This window comes from Melanostigma gelatinosum, assembly GCF_949748355.1.
Source record: "Melanostigma gelatinosum genome assembly, chromosome: 23".
NCBI lineage: Eukaryota > Metazoa > Chordata > Actinopteri > Perciformes > Zoarcidae > Melanostigma > Melanostigma gelatinosum.
The window spans coordinates 11,289,230-11,309,696 of record NC_136656.1 but is presented as its reverse complement, the minus strand read 5'-3'; the positions used below and the strand labels follow the sequence as shown (position 1 = coordinate 11,309,696).

Genomic DNA, 20,467 nt, shown 5'->3' with positions numbered 1-20,467 from the left:
TGTGTTTGTGAGTTCTGCTGTGAATGCGTTCCAGATAGTGATGGTTATCTTTCGGAGAGAGCTCTATTGATTTGGCTGGGGTAAATAATTGGTTGGGTCTACAAGCTGTCATGTTCGGCCTGATTGCTGAGCATTGGTGGTCTCGAGCAGTTATCTTCCTCCATATCCCTCTCTGATCCTTCTCTAGCCTCCTTAGTCTATCTCCACTTTTATTGATGAATACCCTATATGACGATTCTCCATCCTTCAATTTGGGCAATAATCCTTGTCCCGAAGCTGTGAGTTACAAGTTATCTGGCCCCGCGCTCCTTGTCCTGCTGCAGGGGGAGTGCAGGTACATTTTAGGAAGGCGGAAGACAGGGGAACGAGGAAAATAAAGAATGAGGACATGTGGAGGGGGTCAGACGTATTCCAGGCCTGCATGGTCTGCCCTACTTTTCCTTGACAGTGGACTACATTAGTACGGCCACTGCAAAGTGAGATGGTGCGGGTGTTAGGGCGCACTGGGAGTAATGTGTGTGTGTGTGTGGGGGGGGGGGGTCACCCGCAAGTTTCAGTTCAGGCTAAAAATAAAAAAATGTAAGAATCTAAAAGGTGAGCAATTTTAAACATTATATTGTTTGCTGCCCATTCCAAAACATCAGACAGATTCAACACTAAATCGAAGCGAAAGCCCTCAGGTGGATTGGCCTGGACCAAACCTCTGCTGTCTCTGTGCTCTGTATCCTCCGCTGGGAGGGCTGGGTGGCAGGTTCGCGAGGCTCTGGCCCACATGCTGCAGCCTCTCACAGGGTCACTGAGCCGAGGCGATGAGAAGACCATTAGCGACCCCGCTTGAGTGGCATTGGGAACTACAACCACCAGCTGAGCCAAGAACAAGAGGGTTTATTCTCCAGGCAAAGCCACAAAGACCGCTTTTGAATGTATGGAGGAACGCCTCATTTGCTGCAACTGGTGGGGTTTTTTTGTTCGTTTTAAAAACTATACCAGGTCCATAATAACATGCACATAAACCCTTCGAACTCTCAGGGAACAGCTGTCCCGATAGAGACTTTGCCATATTTAATTGTGGTTTTGTACAGCATCAAGTATAATGCTTACATAACCCAGTAGGATACAGATACAACTGACTTTAGGGCGACATAAGCGTATATTTTCTCCAGTGGTTAGTCTCTATAATGGATTCTACATTCATACATACTTTTTTTTTATACACACAGCTGCATATTTAGCTGTGATAGGTATTATAACTGCAGTAAAAGGGGGTCCCACATGCTTTAACCACGCGCAGTGATATTCAGCTGTGAAAACGGAACGATACTTATACGGTGCTTTTTCACAGTGTGACACTTTTAAAGCGTACAACTCCGTCTCACTGCGGTTACAGGGGTATTTGAGGCGATATTTGTTTTGTGTCAACTTTTACTTAGCCTTTTAATGTCACTGTTAGTCTCAAACAGCGCGCGGTAGCTGCTTCGACGGGACGCCCTGGACGTTTCTGGGGGGAAAACCCGAAAGCTGTTCCCGGTGCAGAAGTTGAGGGGAAACGGTAAACTTCCTCCGTGAGCTGCCACGTCTGAACCCCGGCACCACTTCCTGTAGGACGTTGCTAAAAAAAAAAAAAGGACTGCAGCGGAGGAGGAGAGGGATACACGAGAATTAATTAACGGTAAATTTGAACTAATTTCCCTTCTTTTCTTTTCGCCTCGAGGTCTCGGGGAGTCATAACAGAGTCGGACGAACCAGACGGCGGCTGTTTCCCGTCACTCTTGTCACCGGCTCGGCAAAGTCAGTCGACGATTTTTTTTCTTAGTTGGGCAAGATGGAGACAGACGTTCACTAACCCCCCCCCCCCCCCCCCCCCCCTCTCCCCGTTCACTAACCCCCCCCCCCCCCCCCCCCCCCTCTCCCAAAAAAGCTTCTTTACAAACTGTATCAGTGTTAATTGTCGCACTGGTTTTCCCGCAGCGGGTGAGACAATGTTGCCAAGTGGGGATGAATTTAGAGGGGGGACGTTTCTATTGCTGTATCTCAAATATGAACAGTGCAAGAACAGCATGAGCTATTACGCTGTTTAAAATCAGTCAAGTATGAATCGAGCTGTGTTTGTATTATAAATGAGAGGAATGCTTGCCTCATTCTCATTGTCAGACGCACTGTTTATTTGACTGACTTCCCGTCCCTGTGCTTTCCTCCAGATCTACCATGCTGCCCAGGCTTCCTGTCTACATCCTAATTTCAGTGCTAGTCCTTCTGGTGCAGGGCTGCACTGCTGAGTCGTCCAAGAAGAGCCCTCCACCCCGCCCGCCCCCTCCTCCTCCTGGTGACCCCAGCTGGGCCCTCGGCCTGCACCTGTACCGGGCCCTTCGCTCTGACCCGAGCTCCGTGAACACCCTCTTCTCCCCTCTGCTTCTGGCCTCCTCACTCGGAGCGCTGGGCGCCGGCTCCGCGGGCACCACCTCCAGCCAGCTCCAAGGCCTCCTCGGGACACCGGCCTCGGCCAAGGGCGGAGCCGGTGCTGCCAAGCTCCTGTCCGGGGCGTTGAAGAGCTTCACCGCGGCCAACGGTACCAGCTTTCGCCTGCACGCGTCCTCAGCCCTGTTCTCCAAGCAAGCTCCTCCGGTCAGCCAGAAGTTTGTGAAGGAGAGCCAGGCCACGTTCAGGCTGCAGCATCGGCCGCTGGGAAAAGGAGACTCCAAGGCTGACCTGAAGCAGCTCCATGGCTGGGTGAAGGCTGGGCTCGGTGGGCTCGAGGGAGCTCCTTTAGCGGCTGAAGTAAAGCCCAAGGCTGGAGCTCTGATACTGGCCGATGCCCTGCGCTTTAAAGGTATGGAGAAACAGTGCACAGAACATACACAACAATTTACAATTCCCTTCACTTTCTGATGATCACCCTAAAATAGCATGCAAGCATCAGAGAGTCTGAAACGGTCCTGACCGTGACCCTCGATGATGCAACTTCATAGCCAGCTCAGTATTTCCTCATGGACTCGGATGTAGACGCGTAGCATAACAGCCGGGCTGGACTGAGTGTTGCTGAATGAGTCTGGTGGGCTTTTTGTAATTGCGGAGTCATTTGTAATCAAGCAATGTCTCTGCATTGATGTTGTTCGCTGCATTGGCTGAGAAGTCGTAGAATATTAATATGGCATAAAACACGTGCCGTTTGCAGTGTTCAGACAGCGCCGAGAGCCCCCACGCCCAGTTTGCCCACTGCATTGTGTGCCAGCATGCCCACCTGTGTGCATGTCTGCGTGCGTGCGTGTGTTTGTGTCAGTGCATGCGGTGAACTCCAGCTGGTGGACACAGCAGATAAAGGATGATTCTGGGGTCGATCACTGAGAGCTTATTCATCTTCCATCGGGGGGTGATGTGTCATCTTAAATAATTGAGTAACAAGTGTCCAGACTGTCTCCCTCAGTGTCGTGCCTAACATCTGTGCTCGGAGCGCTCCAAGTCTGCAGCGGCATAGCTTGGCTCAGATCAGTTCTTTGTGACGGGCTGCTGGAGGAAAACCAGTCTGTTTTTGGTACAGATGCAGTCAGAAGCCCCCATCGGTGATTTGAAAGTTTGCACCCCAAAAACAGATCTGAAGTTCAGCATTTAGCCATTTCAAGAGTTAGAATCGTGTAACTTTTGCTGCTGATTTTAGTTCATAATGAGTCAAAGAAATAGCAAACAGCTTATTTTCCCACAGTCAACATCCGCCCGCCCGCTGATCTCATTTCTGTGTTTGTCTCCACAAAAGACGATGATGTGTTAAATATATTCTACTGTTTCACTCGTCCTCTTTGTGGCACTTGTCTCTGTTTTTGGTGCTTTTGTCTTATCATTTTGTTATCATGTGTCTGATCTACCCCCCCCCCCCCATCTCCTCCTCTTCCCACATCTCTCCCGTTCACGTCCTTATCTGCCTCGAGTCCCTCTGTTTCCTCCTGCAGGTATTCTTTTTATTCGATGCAGAGAAAGGCGCGGCGGCTGAAGTGAAAACAGGTTGCCAACAGATAGACGGCCTTTTGAAAGTAGCATTCCCTGACAGACATATACATTGATAAGCAATTTAATTAATTTGCTTTGTTTGATGTTTTGACTTCATTACGTAATTCGACTCCTTTTTTTTTTCCTTTGTGAACCGACCCTCGTTGGTCGGTTCATTAATTTTCTGGATGAAATACACAAAATTAGATTACACAGCAGATTGCAGCGCACAAATTACATTACGTAAAATTGGATTCCTTCAGTTTTGATTCATAATTCACGAGTGGTCGATAGTTTTGCTTCTTGCTCGTACTAGCTGCCCCTGGACGGTTGTAAGTTTTTTGTTTTTATTTGTCTTTGATTTCACGGTCCTCAGGCGATTCGCTGTGTGTTTATTGCTGTGGTTTCAGAGAAGGTCCCGGAAATTCTGATGGCGCTGAACAGGCATCTGCTTCCTTGCCCCTGTGTTTGTTTGTTTCCCTTTAGTTAATTATTGAAGGGGAGAATTAAAAAAAAAAAGCTCTCTGCTGTGCCTCCTTCCCTGGGCTGTGCACAGCATTTAAAGAAAGGGAAGGTCAGGGGCAATTAGTGGCGGAACATGTTTGTAGCCGAGAGATGCGAAAAGCAGAGAGAACGGCAAGAGGAGTGCTGAGAAAGAGCAGTGCGAGGAGCCATTTCTGGGCGGGAAGGGAGACAAAGAGACGCAGGGAGAAAAGCAAAAGAGTGAAAAGTGAGAAAAAGGAAAGAGAGGGTGGCCTGCTGAGAGAGCGAGAGAGATTGACAGACATGGTGGAGGGATGTAAAAGGCCTACCTTGGGAGTTCCAGTCCATGCTAGTTAATTAATTCAGGCTTTGTTCCTGTTTTAGACAAACAAACACTGGAGACAGAAGAAGAAAAAATAAGATTGTGAGGGGCGGGAAAAAACACAGTAGAGAGAAAGTTATACACAAGATAAACGCAGCAACACGAGGAACTAGAAGAGGAAAGGAGAAGGCGAGGGAGAACAACAAGTCCGCACATATTTTACTTCTTATAATAGCTTCTGAAACACCACGACTACGCGTAATCAAAAGTTGATGAGGGAGGGAGAGGGAGCCGGGCGCTCTCATTGATTCTCCTCTGGTTTTTGCCTCATGTTTACAGTATGAATTGGTTGAGTCTGTGAGTGATTGGATTTCTTAGCTGTGCAATTGTCTCACTGTTTATTGCTGATGGATATTAATGGATTCAGGTTTCAAGCGATCTCTTCTGTACTGCTGTCCTACGAAAGGACGAAGGACCATACTGCGGCGAAAAACCCAAAGCAGGCCCGCTCGGGAGGCCGCTAAAGCCCTTGCTCGATACAACTTGAACACACGTGTGCACACGTGCGTTTTTACAACGCGGCTGCCACTTCAGGTCATCGTCAGCCGGTTGTTTTTGAATTCCAGCGCGATTGTGTTTCACCCTCCCATGTTACAGGAAGCGGAGCGAATGTCGGTGACTTGCGCTTGAATCACACGTCGCTCTGCTGTGAGCTGTTATTGGCCGGGGGCCGCTGGAGGCGGGCCGGCTTTTGGGAAATCCTCGTGCTGAAACAAGTAGTCGATTAATTGTTCAACAGAAAATTAATCAACATCAATTTTGATAATCAATTAATTCATTTTAAGTAGCTTAGTAAAGTCATTTATCAAGCAAAAATGTTAAACTTTCAAATAAGAATATTTGGCCTTTGAGAGCATAAGCTGCTTTACCCTGTTTTATATACTTTGAAGCACATTAAAGATGTCATCTCTGAGTATCTTTCACTATTTTCTGACATTTTAAAGTGCAGGTCCATTATTTGTTTGTTTCATAGTTTTTATATCATTCTGTAGCGTTCCAGTGGTGTTCCATATGCATCCAAATCACAGCGTTCACATTTGCGGTTGGACTAACGGCACGGAAGCCAAGCGGTGCACTGCTGTGTGGACGCCACGTTAGTTTGGATCTCACACAGTAACGCAAACAAACGAACCCATCGATGAAGCGGTAAACTCCCGTGTACCTCGCTGTCAGACACGCCACTCTGTCGGGGAACTAAAACCGTTATATCGCTCTCTTCAAAGCCACCCGACTCCATTGTATACATACAGCCCCACTTCCCAAAAAATCCAAACTAACCCCCCAGATATTTCCAAACTAAAGCTAACTCAGACTTTTCATAACCTTATCGATTAGCTTCCTTTGCCAACCGATGACACTGCTTTTTTGCTAAAAGGCTGAGTGGGCGTTTCCATTTGAAAACTCCAGACAAATAACAGAGAGGCAGTCGACCTTTAACGACTGATCAATTATGGATGGCGACAAGAAGGCTGCACACACTTAGTCCAACGCAAGTACTTGATTATAAAGTCGAGCAATTGGTCTCTCGACTTTCACCGGGGCAAATGAGCCTTTCATTGGTTTGCCCTTCTTGCACCTTTTAGCATTGTGTGTGTTACGAGTGTGTGGATCGATATGAAATGAAAGTCCCTGTTAGTTCCAGCCCTAGCTGGCCCCCCGGCGTCATTCACAAAGAGGGACATGAGTACAAGTCACGATGTGTCGACCTCCTCGCTCCATCCAGTGTCCTCCCTGCACAACTGAATGGGCCGGCGGCTTTTTGCAGTGCGTCGCGAGGTTATTGCAAGAGTAATTCCACGACTCTCAGGCCCTCCTCAATTGACAGCTGTCAGGGGGTTAGCGGGGCCAAGTGGGATGTGGTGACCAGTGAACGGGACAATGTGGCCTTAAGGACCTCATAACTGCCTCAGTGTAGCACTCTCAGCCCAGCGGCTTAGAGAGGAGCTGATACTTTTTAACGGGCAGTAGATATTGAGGATTCACGAGCTGTGTCGGTCGATGTCGCCGTGTATGAGGTCTGTGTGTGTGTGTGTGTGTGTGTGTGTGTTTCGTGAACATGGCCATTGTTTAACCCCTCGTTTGTAACCCATGTTTGTGTGGCTGTTTGCTCAGGGCTGTGGGAGAGAGAGTTCACCGAGGGGACCACAGATCACCGTACCTTCTTGGGGAAGAAATACACCAAAGTGACGATGATGCACAGAGCAGGTAAAAAAAACAACCAAAACACAGTCTGTCGCCGCTCTCCTCCTGCCAGCAAACTAATGCAGCGAAAAAGCAATTTGAGTTCTAAAACGGTCTGAACATCTGTAAGGTCCAATCTGCTTCTCTCCTGTCAGCGCGTGCCTTATGATTTATTTAAAACCATTTTCATATTTTATTCTTCTTAAAACAACAACAAGGCAGAGGGAATTTCTGCTATGACGGCAGTAGAAGAAATGTAGGAGGGACACTTTGTATTCTATCTCGCGTTCATAATGTCCTTTTCGATTCATAACAGATGATTGCAGTGATTGTTTGTCATGCTGTCTAATGTTTCATTAACGTTGTGTTTGAATGGACTCAACCCAACTCTGTTGGCTTCGCTCCTGTAGTTCAGTTCATTTAGGCAAGTGAGAACTCCGGCAGTGACACGGCTGGAAATGCAAGTCTGAACCGACCTCCAAGAGAACTACTGCTCTGAACTACTGCTGAAAAGCCCAAAATTCTCTCCCCGACTCCCTGGTCTTTCCTTCACCTCTGTTCATGCCTCGTGCGTTCACCTTCCTCTAGGTCTGTTCCGTCACCACGAAGACGTGGAAAACATGGTGCAGGTTCTGGAGGCGCCTCTGTGTGAGGGCAAGGCCAGCGTGGTGTTCCTGATGCCCTTCCATGTGGAGAACCTGGCCAGGTTGGAGAAGCTTCTGACCCTTGAGCTGCTCTCCAAGTGGCTGGAGAAGACCAGTGTCACCAGCTTGTCCATCTCGCTGCCCATGGTGAACATCACCAGCACGCTCAGTCTGCAGGTTAGTACAGCAAATCTCTAGTTTTAGTCATATAATGTAAAATATATTTAAAAGAAATGACTACGCACATTAAGTCTGACTTCCAGCTGACAGAGCCACAAGTGGACACTGTCAGTGCGCTGATGTCATTTTAGATGATAATGTTTTTCGAAAAAATCCAGAAGCTGGGCTTTTCAAACTTAAGGTACGTTTAAACTTTGGGCAAGTTGTTGTGATTTTAGTTGAGCTCGTGAAATAAGCATAAAGACATCCTCCATTAAGATGGAATAAAGTGGACCTCTTTGGTTCTTACTAAATCACAGCGTAATCTCATTGTTTCCCATCTTTTGAGTCCCGTAGAGTTCAGCCTACTCCATCACGCCTGTCTTCTGCGGCAGGCAGAGTGATGTGCCGACTGCTCTGAAACGTTTGGATGAAAGACTCGGTCTTATTCCTCACCTGATAGGAAACCCCCGAGTGCGATCAGAGGAGCTTCTTTTCAATGTAGCCGATTTATGTGACACCCTGTTCCTTTTTTTTTTACGGCCACGTCTTAAAGCGAGGTACGTCCTCTGGGTTTGTGCTTGCATTTCCCGCCCCCCCCCCCCCCCCCCTCCCGCCCCGCCTCCCCCCCCTCCATGTGGTGTGTGCACTGCCGCATGAGCTGCCGCCGACAGAATGTTCCCCAAGGGCCTTGCCCAGCTCTGGCAAATACTTGGAAGTGAGTGTGAACAACCAGGTGCTCCGTCTCCTCCAGACGCTGTTCATCTCGAATTAGCCTCATTTCCAGACTCACCTCACATGCCCCTAGCAACGGGTCTGTTCTCTTCATAGGGAGTAATACTGGTTGACTCTTTTGTCTTCTAATCCACGTATTCGTATTTGACACAGCGGACTGAGGTGGTGCGCTTATACAGCACGCGGCTTCTCTGCTTTTTAACGCCGGAGTGGAGTTTGACAGCCTCGCTTGTAGTTTCTTTATTTCCCGTGTCCATACAGTGCTTCATTTTTCACTTCCCCTGATACGGTTGTTCACATTTCCCAAGAATTCCTGTCATCGTTCTCATTGTTTCTTCGCCATCTTCATCCTCGTCTTTGCTTTTTCCCCGCGTCTCCTCTTCTTTATTCTCGGCTTCTGTCTCAGCCACCTGCTCTTCCTGACTCGCGCTCTGCTTATCTTTGTTCCCTTTCTCTTCCCCTTCAACAGTATTTTTTATTTCCTCTATTCATAAGTCTTTGCACTTCCTCATCCCCCTCCATGCATCCTTCACCTGTGACCTCCGTGTCTTGCCTACTCTTCTGTCTTCCTCTCTACTGCTCTTAGTAACTGAAGCAGTGGCCTGCTTTGCCCCTTCCAGTTCATTACAGACTCTGGCGAGTTCGATGTTCCTTCCCATACTCCTCCTCTCCCTTGAGGGGATGGGCATCCAGCTGTACACACAACATTGGGCTGTAACAGCCCTCAGCAGGGAACCAAACCCCAGCTGCAAGGAGGCCCGTAGCCCCTTGGTGGGCTTCCGAGGCCTCCTACAGACTCCTTTTGCAGGAGCGCAAAGGTCACGCCACAGCCCAGCTGGTCGTCTAGCTGTATCTGTGCTGCTCTCAGATCCAGAGCCAGCAGGTAGCAGGTCTGAGTCGAAGCAGAGGAATCCAGGAGGAGCCCCAGTCAGACAGGCAGCTAATGTGAGTGCATGGGGCTTGTTAAGGGTTCACACAGGCCAAACCGGAGGCTGTGTCTGGCCGCTGACTGAAAGGTTGGAGAGTTGTCGAGCTGGTGTAAGAGCACGTATTTGACCAGTCCACAGGGTTCACAGCGTGGGGCGAGGGCACAGACAAGTGGCTGGAATCACACAGGCCTCCGCACCTTTTGAGGACATCCTGCTGCTGTGTCATGGCACAAAGACAGTTTCTTTTTCAAGCTTATTGTACTGACATTAGTTGCAGTCATAGTTCTACAGGTTCACTTATTTCATTTGCCAAATGCTTATTAGCGTATTAGCGATGTGTCAATCAAAGTGTCTTTGTATGCGACACCTGATTTATCACAAGCAACACGATCCAACTGCTGATGGTGCTGACTCAAACATCACTCAGTTGGAACTACAGAAACACTCAATGTCGTGACAGAGTGGAGGTTCTTCTGCTGTCTCTACAGACCCCCGGCTTGCAGAGAACGCACAAACCTGACAAAAGCCGAGTTAAACTTCGGTCCATCGTCACGTTCCCCTGGGGGTGCGCGAGCTGCCTCTAGGGGGTGCGCGAGAGGAAAAGTGTAATGGCGGTCTGATGGTGTAATAATATTAAATATAAAAAAAAAATGTCATTTTAATTTAAAAACTGTCAGGTGGGACATCTGAAGCTATCAGTCGTAAAAGAGGAGAGGGACAGAGAGAGAGAGAGAGGAATCGGAGGCGAGGGGAACGGAGAGGTGCGTTGGGGAGAGACCGGGAGAAGAAATCGAGCCAGAGTCAGAGGAAGATGAGACGGAGGAGACCGAAAAGGAGGAAGGGATAGCACAGACAAATCGGGAGCACATCGGCCCATCGCGGAGTCAAGGTGAAAAAAGAGGAAACGAGAGAGAGCATCAGACTGGGAAGAAAAAGAGGAAATATGATGAAAAGTATGCGTGTCTGGGCTTCACTTGGATTGGCAACGCAGATTCCCCAAAGCCACAGTGCGTGGTGTGCAGTGAGGTTCTGGCTAACAGTCTGAAGCTCTTATTTACGTCGCCACCTGAACACCAAGCATGCCAGTGCAAGTCAAAAGCCCCTTACATTGTTTATATCGAAATTGGAGGAGTTACAAAACAGCCAAAAACAACTGGAGTCTCATTCATGTGTTGGGTCTATAAATGACGCACTACGGGCTTCATATCTGGTTACAGAATAGCGAGAAAGGGGCTACCGCACACAATCGCCGAAGACGTGAGCTTGCCAGCTGCCAGAGAGATGGTGGAATGTATGATTGGGGAGAAAGAAGCAAAAAAGTTGTGCATGATCCCGGTGTCCAACAACACTGTGTCGCGCCGCATCGATGCTTTGTCCGAAGACATCCTGGCTACATTAGTCGCTCATTAATTGTAAATGAAATGTGATAATCTGCCTCTGAGCCTGTGCGTGTGTGCTCGCATCCGTATTGCTCTTTAAAAGTGACGCCTTGTGTCACTGAAAGATATTGAAACTTTGTTGCAGTGTTTCAGGGCGTTTTCACACCTTCAGTTCGTTTGCTTTGTTGCAGTTGCTCCTTTGTTCGGTTTGTGTTCACACTGCAACATTTAACAGCGGACTAAATCTTGTAAACAAATGCCACGCGCGAGCAAACTGTTCTCTCATTGGTCCGATTCTTATGCGGCTATGAAGGCTTAAAAGGCTCTGTTGCTTCTTTTTTTTTATTAAGGGGGGGGGGGGGGGGGTGCGCGAACCCGGTCGGGATGTAGAAGGGGGTGCGCGGCCTAAAAAGTTTGGGAACCGCTGGTCTAGAGGGACATCTTCAGACATCTCTAGTTACTCACTAGTAAGAGCCCTTAAGATTCATTTAGATTAAATGCAAAGAAATGCCAGCTAACTGTATTATGATTGAAGAACTCTTTCTGATATCTTCCTCCAGTTTCTCTCCTTTTTCAGTCTCCGGAAATGTTTTATTTATCTGAAACATTTTCAAATTGCATGGATTTTCACCTCAGCTCCCACGGCTTGGAGCGAGCTTACTTCTGTTTGCACCTGTTCCACGTTCAGTCTGAGCAAACTCCTCCAGAGTCCGAGAGAGACCGTATTGGTGGTATAACAGCTGTGGATGAGGAAGAAAAAGACATAGAGAGAGAGAGGTTAGTTCAACCTGACGGATACAGAGGGCATGTCAGTAAAACCCATTTCCTCTGCACAGGCTACACTGAATGCAGCCTATTACCATGTCCTCTGTAGATGTACATTGTAACCTCATCATGGACTGATGCAATCCACTTTGGTCTCTCTCTAGTTTAACAAACCTCTCCAAAGAGCTGTGCTGCCATGTTATTCCGCTAGCCGTGCCCTGAAGAACAAGCTTTGGACATTAACATTGTCGGGGCTCTCTGGGGAGGAGGCTGTAATCCAGAACTAAAGCTGGAAACGACTCCTTTTGACACGGCAATGGAAAGAGCACAACTCCCCTTTTGTCTCTGTGCGCCTGACAGAAGAAGAAAAAAAGGTATTCTTGCAAACAAACTGAAAGTAGCTTTGCTCCCATTATGTAACCTAATTGTGGACGAGCACTTGAATGTTTTGGCCTCGTCAAGAGTCGTCTGCCTCCGTTTGCTCTCTCTCTCTCTCTCTCGAAAAGAAGAGGTGCATTTGAGGAATCCTTCTGAATGGGCTAAAGCTCCGAGCAAACCCTCAGCCCACTCCAATCCCCTTTCATCTGTCTGTCCAACCCCTCTGGCCGGCGACAGGCCGTCATGTCTTCTTTGACAATAATTTTTCCAATTGGGTCGGGCAAATAATTGCTTGTCGCCGCGCGCTAATTCTGTTTACCACTCTGTCCATCGGAGCTTGGGAAAGCCATGGACTTTTGAGATTAGAGGGCAGCGTGGAGAACAAACAGATCATAGCAGTGTGTGTGTGTGTGTGTGTGTGTGTGAGATGTCAACCCTAACACGAGTCTCCTCTATGCGAGGCAAATGAGAACAAACCAAATCACGCACCTCTGGGTCACGTTACAAGGATTTTCCACTTCCAGACGCACCCTCACCTCTGTCCTCTCTGTCATATCAGTCCCAGGGATCTAATCCCTTTTTCTAGGTCTCACATGTGACTGTAATACGCCATCAGTCAGCGGCCGCACATTGGCCCCCGCTGACCTAAATAGGAGTGACATTTGGCAGGCAAGTGAGCACAAGGGCCGGGGGGGGGGGGTCAATGATTGCTTGGGGACGAGGTGGAAATTGTCGCAGAGAACTATAAATAGCAGCAGGATTCTGCCTTTTCCCCCCCGTTCTATCCGTCTCCCTATTTGCGGCGCTCTCCTCTGGTGAAGGGCAGACTCTGTCGGAGTCTGTAGTGTTGAGACGGAGAACCCTCTTAACAAGCCTGGCCCGGGGGTCACCGGGTAAACCGCCCTCATCGCTCTCGCTCCCGCCGTCTCTGATCCGGTGCTGACCAGGCCACACACACACACACACACACACACGAATGGCTGCATTCCGGCTGCATCTCCAGCCAGTGACTAAGACATACGAGCGTGCACCGGGGAGCTCACTCAATCACGGCTAATGAGGTCAAAAGGCCATCAAATATTTACAAGAGCACACTCTGCAGTATACGGTGTCGAGGGATGGCTGTTTTAACACGGCTGCCGCGGCCCTGCATCATATTTATTAATCCGATGCGTTTCATGGACGTTAGTTGATTATCTCATCTGAGGCTTCTTTTGTCCTTTTTCACGCGTGGTAAAATAGCCTTGTGGAGCACAAAGAGGTTGCACATGTTTGGAGTGAATGGGACACGGAGCGTATTGACTGTACAAACGTGGTAAAAGCCCATGTAAACAAGACACCAATGGCTAATGCTGATGAGATTCAATAAAGAGATGGAGAGGCTTTGAAGCCTCAAGAGAGCCGATAGAAAGAGTGTTTTGTTGTTGTTGTTGTTGTTAAAAGCCTGCATCAAATGTGCCCGTGAAACGGAGCCGTGATGATGCCGGTGCCACATACTCTGTACTTGAAACCGCCCACGCAGAGCATTGAAGGCAGCGTTGAATTAAGCGGAACACGTCTGGAGTTGTTTTGAGGCGACGGCGGCTTGAAAGAACCGTTTGGCGGAGGTGATGGGTAAGACAGAGGGATGAGGAGGTGTAACCGGTGCAGGAGCAGTGGAGGTTTTCCTCCCTTGCGTGTTATCCTTGTTGCACTGACCATCGGCACGATGTGGGCATCGCAATTGATTGGACCAGGAAATGAAAATCACACACTCAGAAAAATCATCCGGATAATTTGTGAGGATTTGCTGTTTGATATGATTGTTTACTGGACATTTTGGAGATTTGGATTGTACCTGGCAAAACATGCAGCCTCAAGATGACATATTGGGCTTTTGGAAATCAATTCCAATTTAGTTTTTACGATTCACTTATATTGAATAGACCAGATGACTGCTCTGTCTTTTAACATCAGCTGCAGTGACTCGTCACATATAGAGCTGTGACACATCCTGTCCCCTTAAAACCCCCACAGGTACGCCCAACAAGCTACTTAGCGGGCTCAACCATCGAGCTGCAATAATGTGATGCGGAGTGCTGCACGCCTCGGGGTCGATGCCGCGCTACCTCTTGCCCGGTTAGACTGCACCGCTGCAGGCAGATTAAGCCCCGTACGCACACACTCGGGAGGAACCACCAGCTGACAATGCCTGTGGCTAGGGGTGTCACGGATCACAAACATCACGGTTCGGTTTGGATCACGGTTCGGATCATTTTTCGGATCAACAAAGAAAAGGGGAGGAGACAAATATAACTTTGCTTTCCATTTATTAAAGAACCTCAAGAACACTTAAAGCAAAGAACTTTGGGCTATCGTCTTACATGAAAACAAAAATATTGAAGATGTCCAATTTGAAACAAAATGAAACAAATAAATAAAAATAATACATTCAAGAATTCTGTTCAGTTTAAGTGCAACATGAGGTATGTTGATATCCTCGTCCTTTGATCAATACTGAAAGAAAGAAACAGCCAGTGAGCTTCCACTGTTTACACTGAACTGAACTGCTCAGCAACAACTTGGGTCTGTGTTTACTTCCTGTCAGGTCATTCAAATACACAATAATGTTACATTACTGTGACATTATTTTCAAAAAGGTGAGAATATCTCCATTGTCTGGGGAGAGGGTCGACCTTTCTGTGGTGACTGGAATATTATTGGGCCTGTCTAGCTTCACTCTGATGCTTCTGTCAGCACCTGAACCAGGTGTGTGTGTGTGACTCTCACAGAGGGGGCGTGTCTACAGCACCTGCCCCAGGTGTGTGTGTGTGACTCTCACAGAGGGGGCGTGTCTACAGCACCGGACTAAGAATCACTCCGGCGTGGTGAAAGCAGTCTCTGCAGTCTTTTCCTTCTCATAGAGGCCTGGAACAGCTTCACACTGAAGTGGGTGCGTGAGTGGATTTCGTAGCGTGGCTCAAGCATTTTAACCAGATTTAGAAATCCTATTTGTTTTCTACAACGGAGTGTCCCCGTCGCTGACAGACGGGATGGTGTCTCTTCATATGTGTGGACATGCCACACGTTACAGGGAAGACAAAATGTTCCCAAACTTGCGACTTAAATGACGCCGCGGCTTCTCAAGTTCCTCCGCTCGCCATGACTTCACCGTTAAATGCTTCTAAGCTGCTCCGTTCACATGAACATACTACTGCTTCATATCTGTTCACTGACACTCTGCATTGATATTCGGGGACTTGCTACTTGAAAAGGAACAGCAGCAGTAGAACTTTATTACACACTATGATGATTACACTGTAAAAAAAAACGAAAGGAAAAAAAATACTCGATTGATCCGCGGTTCACAAGTCATCCGAACCGTGAGGGGTGATCCGAACGGATCACGGATCGATCCGTGACACCACTACCTGTGGCTCATTGATGCTGTGTGCGGGGCATCAGCAGTCTTCCCAGCGCTGTTCCATCTAAGATTCATGTGGGGCCTCAGAGAGAAAGGGCAGCCATAGAGCACCTCCCAGAGGTTCCCCCCCCCCCCCCCCCCCCACCCCCTGTATAATGCAGTGCCACACCTCTGTTGTGCACGAGGCCTCCGCAGGCTCCTCTGACACCTCTGTTCTGTTTCCCAGCGTGCTGTCACGGGGTCCCTTCATTTTTAAACACGTTATAGCGTCAAAAAATAAAATTTGCCAAGTGCTTTTAGCCTTGACAAGCAGAGCAAGAGAGTCCAAGAGGAAGGCTGGGTCATGTGGGGTTGGTTGGTGCTATTTATATGCTTGATAGAGGAACCCGAAATACCGTCGGCCAAGGGAGCAAGAGAATCAGGAAGGATGGATATGGGTGACACAGAAACAAGCTGCTTTTCTTCTCTCACGCACACAAAATTGTCTTCAACATTCTGAGGAATCCACCACTGCAAGTCTACTTCTGTTTCCTCGTTAGATAAGGAGCGAGAAAGCCTTGAGATGATTGCAGATGGCGATGGAGAAGTTCAGACGGAGCGATGTATAGCGGGCCGACCTGTCAATGAAGGAGAAAGATGAGACGGGGAGGAAAAAAGACTGAGTTAGGAGCAGAGAGAGAGAATGAGAGTGGGATAAAATAGAGGCAGGCGGGGCAGATGAGGGATGGGGACGCCGGGCAAGTGGCAGAGCAGCAGAGGTAGACAGTGATGTAGTGGTAGCGTGTGGAGGAATAATGGATGAGGACAATAGAAGTGCATTAGAGCAGGAGGAGTACGTCTGTGCGGATGGGGAGCTTTCCATGAAGCCACCAGAACGGGATTGACAGATGCCCACAACTGTATACACATCTGCTTATTTCATGTTTAGGAGTAAGCCGACATGATCCGGTCCGACTTCCTCTCGCGTGCACATCTCAACTGTTTGAGTAGAAAAGCAGACATCCTACATGGATTATTATTGTCGATTAGCATGTGGTTTACAGAGCCGAGCGGCATTGTCCTGCGGTTTTGAAAAGAAAGCCGAAGGCAGCACCCACAGGGCATTCGCCTTTACCCAGACAACTCCTCCAAATGATTTACTGCTCTTGCCTGCCGGTATGAAAGATATTTCCAATAAAGTTTAATCAGCAAAAGTTGAAACAATGCAAGAAAACCGAGATCTTCAGCCACTCCTCTCGCCCTGCAACCTTCCCTCCGGCCTTTGGCCTCCCCGCACAACCCGCAAACAAGTCCACACAGTCGCGCGCTCACACCCACACATGCGCTCATCTGGCCCCTGGAGAAGCCTGTCACTGTGAGTGGCCCTCTGCCACGGGAGGATAAACTACCTGTCACGGCGACGACTTTCTGTGGAATTCATATCGGAGCCAAAACAAAGGAGGTGCCGAGGTCACGGGGCATCACTCTTAAATTATTCATCCTCTGCTTCCTCCCGTCTCCTCTCTGCCTGTCGCCCACTTTGTTTCTGCCAGCTCACAACAAGGGCAGCCGTCAGCCTCCTGCCTACCTCCTCATCTCATGGAATGTAGATAAACATTCTGGTGAATAACTTCTTCGGAGGAGTTGCTGATTGACTGTTTTGAAGGGTGTGTTTATGTTTACGTTGACCATGTGGCAGTGCTGTTCCTGCCGCTTCCGAGGGTCACGGCGTCATGACATTTTAAAATATGCATTCCTCCGCACTCGTTTGGTCTCTCTGCTTGCATAATTCATCGACGTCCTGGCAACTGCTCGTTCGCATACACTTGCAGGACGTCCCCGTACAGGATGGCCTTAAAGTTCCGTGTTTTTTTCCCCCCCCCATTCCAGGAACAGTTGTCCGCTCTGGGCTTGACCGACGCCTGGGACCAGAAGGTGGCCGATTTCTCCGGGGTGTCAGACAAGAGCAAGGGGAAACTCCACCTGGGCGGAGTCCTCCATTGGGCTTCCCTGGAGCTGGCCGCTCAGGCTGGGAAAGGAGGCGCAGATCCGGAGGAGGAGATCAGAGGAAAGCCCAAGCTGTTCTATGCCGATCACCCCTTCATCATCTTTGTCAGGGACAACGCCACCGGAGCCCTGCTGCTGATGGGAGCTCTGGACCACGCGGAGGGAGAGGCCCTCCATGATGAGCTGTAATACCCAAAAAACCTCGATCCCTTCTTCCGTCTTTTTTTTTGTGTGTGTGTTTCTTACGAACTCTGGTTTCCATGTCGAGACATTGTCATTCACCGTGGCACACTATCAACATCAGACTACGGCTGGCTGTCACACATTGACACTGAATAATCTCGCGCTGACTGACACTGACACGCCATACCTGACACTGTCACAGTCGCACGCACACACACCGACACCTACATGGCATACATAAGAACACAGTACAAGACGGTACTAACGGCGATGGATCCATCCAAAAACACCAACGCGGAGAGACTCCCTGCGTTTCGTTTCTCCCACGCAAGTGCGCCCACACACAGTCAAGGCCTCGCTGATCAAGTCGACACAAAACAAAATGAGAAGAAAGCAGCGACAGACTGACAGGCAGAAGTGGTTACAGTCACTCGACACTTACAACAGCATCTACAGAAGAAGGTTAACTAATAGAGACACCGTGACACTTGAATCCTCCCCGTGTGTGTGTGTGTGTGTGTGTGTGTGTGTGTGTGTGTGTGTGTGTGTGTGTGTGTGTGTGTGTGTGTGTGTGTGTGTGTGTGTGTGTGTGTGTGTGTGTGTGTGTGTGTGTGTGTGTGTGTGTGTGTGTGTGTGTGTGTGTGTCCCCCGACGGATCAGGGGTGGCCACGCGGTGGCTCTCGGAGCTGGCGGGGACCTGCGGCGGGGTCCCCTGGGCTACATCAGAGGAAGACTGATGGATCAGCCAAGTGCTTATTGATGAGCCAGCTTAATGCTAATGGCCGTAATGAGTCAGAACGCTTGTCAACGACACGGAACCTTGTAATCGCTGAACACCATCAGGGATCAATGATGCTGGAAAACGAACACATGACTGACATCGCTTGACTTAAATGTAGCAACTTAATGTTTCGGATGATTACAGCCATTCAGAGGTATTGATTTTCATTTGTGTATCTTTTTTTGTTTGTTTCAAAGCTCCTGAGGGGGTTGTGGTATGTGAATGAACTAGAGTAGCTACTGCTCAAGTGTATGATTGATATTTGACATGGTGCATTTAAAAAAATTCAAATAAATATTTCTATTTGACACAAACTAATCAATCATCAAAACATGTACTTCTACCCTGAGCCAATTCGGTGGACGTTGTGTCTCAAGGGTGTATAGAAGCAGATGTAAAGCATCCGCTATTGAATTTTGAGAGGCAACACATGGTAGGTTCGCAGTGCAGCAACAACTTCAACACTCTCCTAATGCTTCCCAACAATCAAAGGTCAAATGTGTGTCCTGCATCTTATGTGTATTTGACGTTTTATTGCTTTTGTGTCGTTGCTTGCGCACACAAAACAATTGCCGTATTCAGCATGATGTGTGTGTGTTTATAGATGCTCTCAAAGTCTTTTAACAGAAGAAGAAGAAGTGTATTTTCCGAAAAGTAACAGCGTCTAGACGCACAGCTGGCCCGTCTGGTGCACAGCATTGGACGAATCTGTTCCGGTAACGAATCCGGTGTTCCAGCTTTGTTCCTAGTTTAGCCCTTTGCACAGGTCTGCTCGGCAACAGTAGGTGTCGTGTGCGTGTGTGCATTCATGTCCGGATAAAGCCACCACAATGACCTCTGCGGTGGCCTCCTGTGCGGCGGAGACTTACGGGCAGCGGACCGCAGGTACACTCCACGCTGAATGAGTCCGGTTCGGACGATCCATGATGGATCCGAGGACGTCGTCTGTGAGCACATCAATCCTGCTCGTTCCAACAGCGGCTCCCCGCTGACTCACCTTCACCTTTTAGTCCGGTTCAAAACGCTGACAAACGCATGCGTGTGATCATTTAGTGGGTTTTAAAGCGACATCACATTCCTATGGGCTTTTTTTTTTTCGTGTCTTTTGGTACAAATGTTTGTTTTGCCAATTTTTTTTGGTCACGAAAGATTTGTGATTTGAGCACTTAATTATTTTATTTATTTTAAAGGGCTTCTCAATGTATTGCTGTGTGACGTGCACTGCATGAGGGCTGTCTCTTCAGGGCCTGTAATCCCCACTAAAGTGCTGTGAAGCTGTGGGGTGAGCTGTAAAATGCACACACAGGCTCATTGATTTGATTTCTTAATTGGCCACTTAACATATACTTTTCATATGCTTTATATTAAACGATGTCACCGAGCCATACTTTTGCACATAACAAATGTTTTTTTTAATCTCTGGATTACAGCATTTAATAGATATGTGCCATCTGATTAACACAAAATCATTCCCAAACTGAAGGGATTTGTGCAAGACTCTATATGTTTTAAGATTAGCCATGAAATGTTTCTAAAGGGAGCAACTGTGAAAGATGTCATGCCACAGTTGCATGCATGGTGCCTTTTGAGATGGCCTTTTCTTGTTGCCTCTTTGTGTGTTTGTCTCTCTTCAGCACACTGTGTGTCCGGGACCACTCTGCAGCATTTCGGACCGGTAATCGAGGTGAACTGCATTACGAGCTCTCTGTAATGACTCGACGCTATCGCCGGCAGAAGAAAGAAAGTGGTTTGAAAATATTTGAATGATTAATCTCTGTTTTAAATAAAAGATGATAGAAGTGGGGCCGTGAACTCCCAGTCTTTCCCACTGCCTTGCACGGTGGGTTTGGGACAATCAAAGTGGCAGAAAAGAGGGCGAAAGAGCACTCTGAGCAGAGCCGTCCCAGCAGCCACGCAGTACTTGCCCTTAGAGGATGATATCGGCTCAACTCGCTGATAGGAATGCTACAGGGAACCCTCCATTTTCGCCTTGCTCTTGTTAAAAGCTTGAGACGGTTGGAAAAATATGAGGCGGGCAAGTGATACATGGAAAACAGCAATGTTTCATACTCTCTGGGACGCACAGCAAGCCGCCTCTGAT

The 20,467-nt window shown here is 48.3% G+C and overlaps 1 protein-coding gene across 2 annotated transcripts; it reads left to right on the top strand.

The window, feature by feature from the left end:
• The first annotated feature begins 844 nt into the window (after positions 1-844).
• serpinh2 (serine (or cysteine) peptidase inhibitor, clade H, member 2) lies at positions 845-18,898 on the top strand. 2 transcript variants are annotated; one of them, XM_079295783.1, is made up of 6 exons: positions 886-954; positions 1,451-1,669; positions 2,199-2,827; positions 6,956-7,048; positions 7,613-7,845; positions 17,286-18,898. In XM_079295783.1, the coding sequence occupies exons 3-6, from the start codon at positions 2,206-2,208 to the stop codon at positions 17,589-17,591; spliced, it is 1,254 nt and encodes a 417-aa protein (XP_079151909.1). In that variant the 5' UTR covers positions 886-954; positions 1,451-1,669; positions 2,199-2,205; the 3' UTR covers positions 17,592-18,898. The 2 variants fall into 2 exon arrangements, with proteins under 2 accessions (XP_079151910.1, XP_079151909.1); XM_079295784.1 differs by lacking the exon at positions 1,451-1,669 and having other exon boundaries at positions 845-954.
• Positions 18,899-20,467: the final 1,569 nt, after the last annotated feature.

Coding starts and splice junctions, on each gene's coding strand:
- serpinh2 (XM_079295784.1), top strand. CDS start 2,206: ATGCTGCCCAGGCTTCCTGTCTACATCCTAATTTCAGTGCTAGTCCTT. Junction 7,049..7,612: donor GACGATGATGCACAGAGCAG/GTAAAAAAAACA, acceptor ACCTTCCTCTAG/GTCTGTTCCGTCACCACGAA. Junction 7,846..17,285: donor CCAGCACGCTCAGTCTGCAG/GTTAGTACAGCA, acceptor CCCCCATTCCAG/GAACAGTTGTCCGCTCTGGG.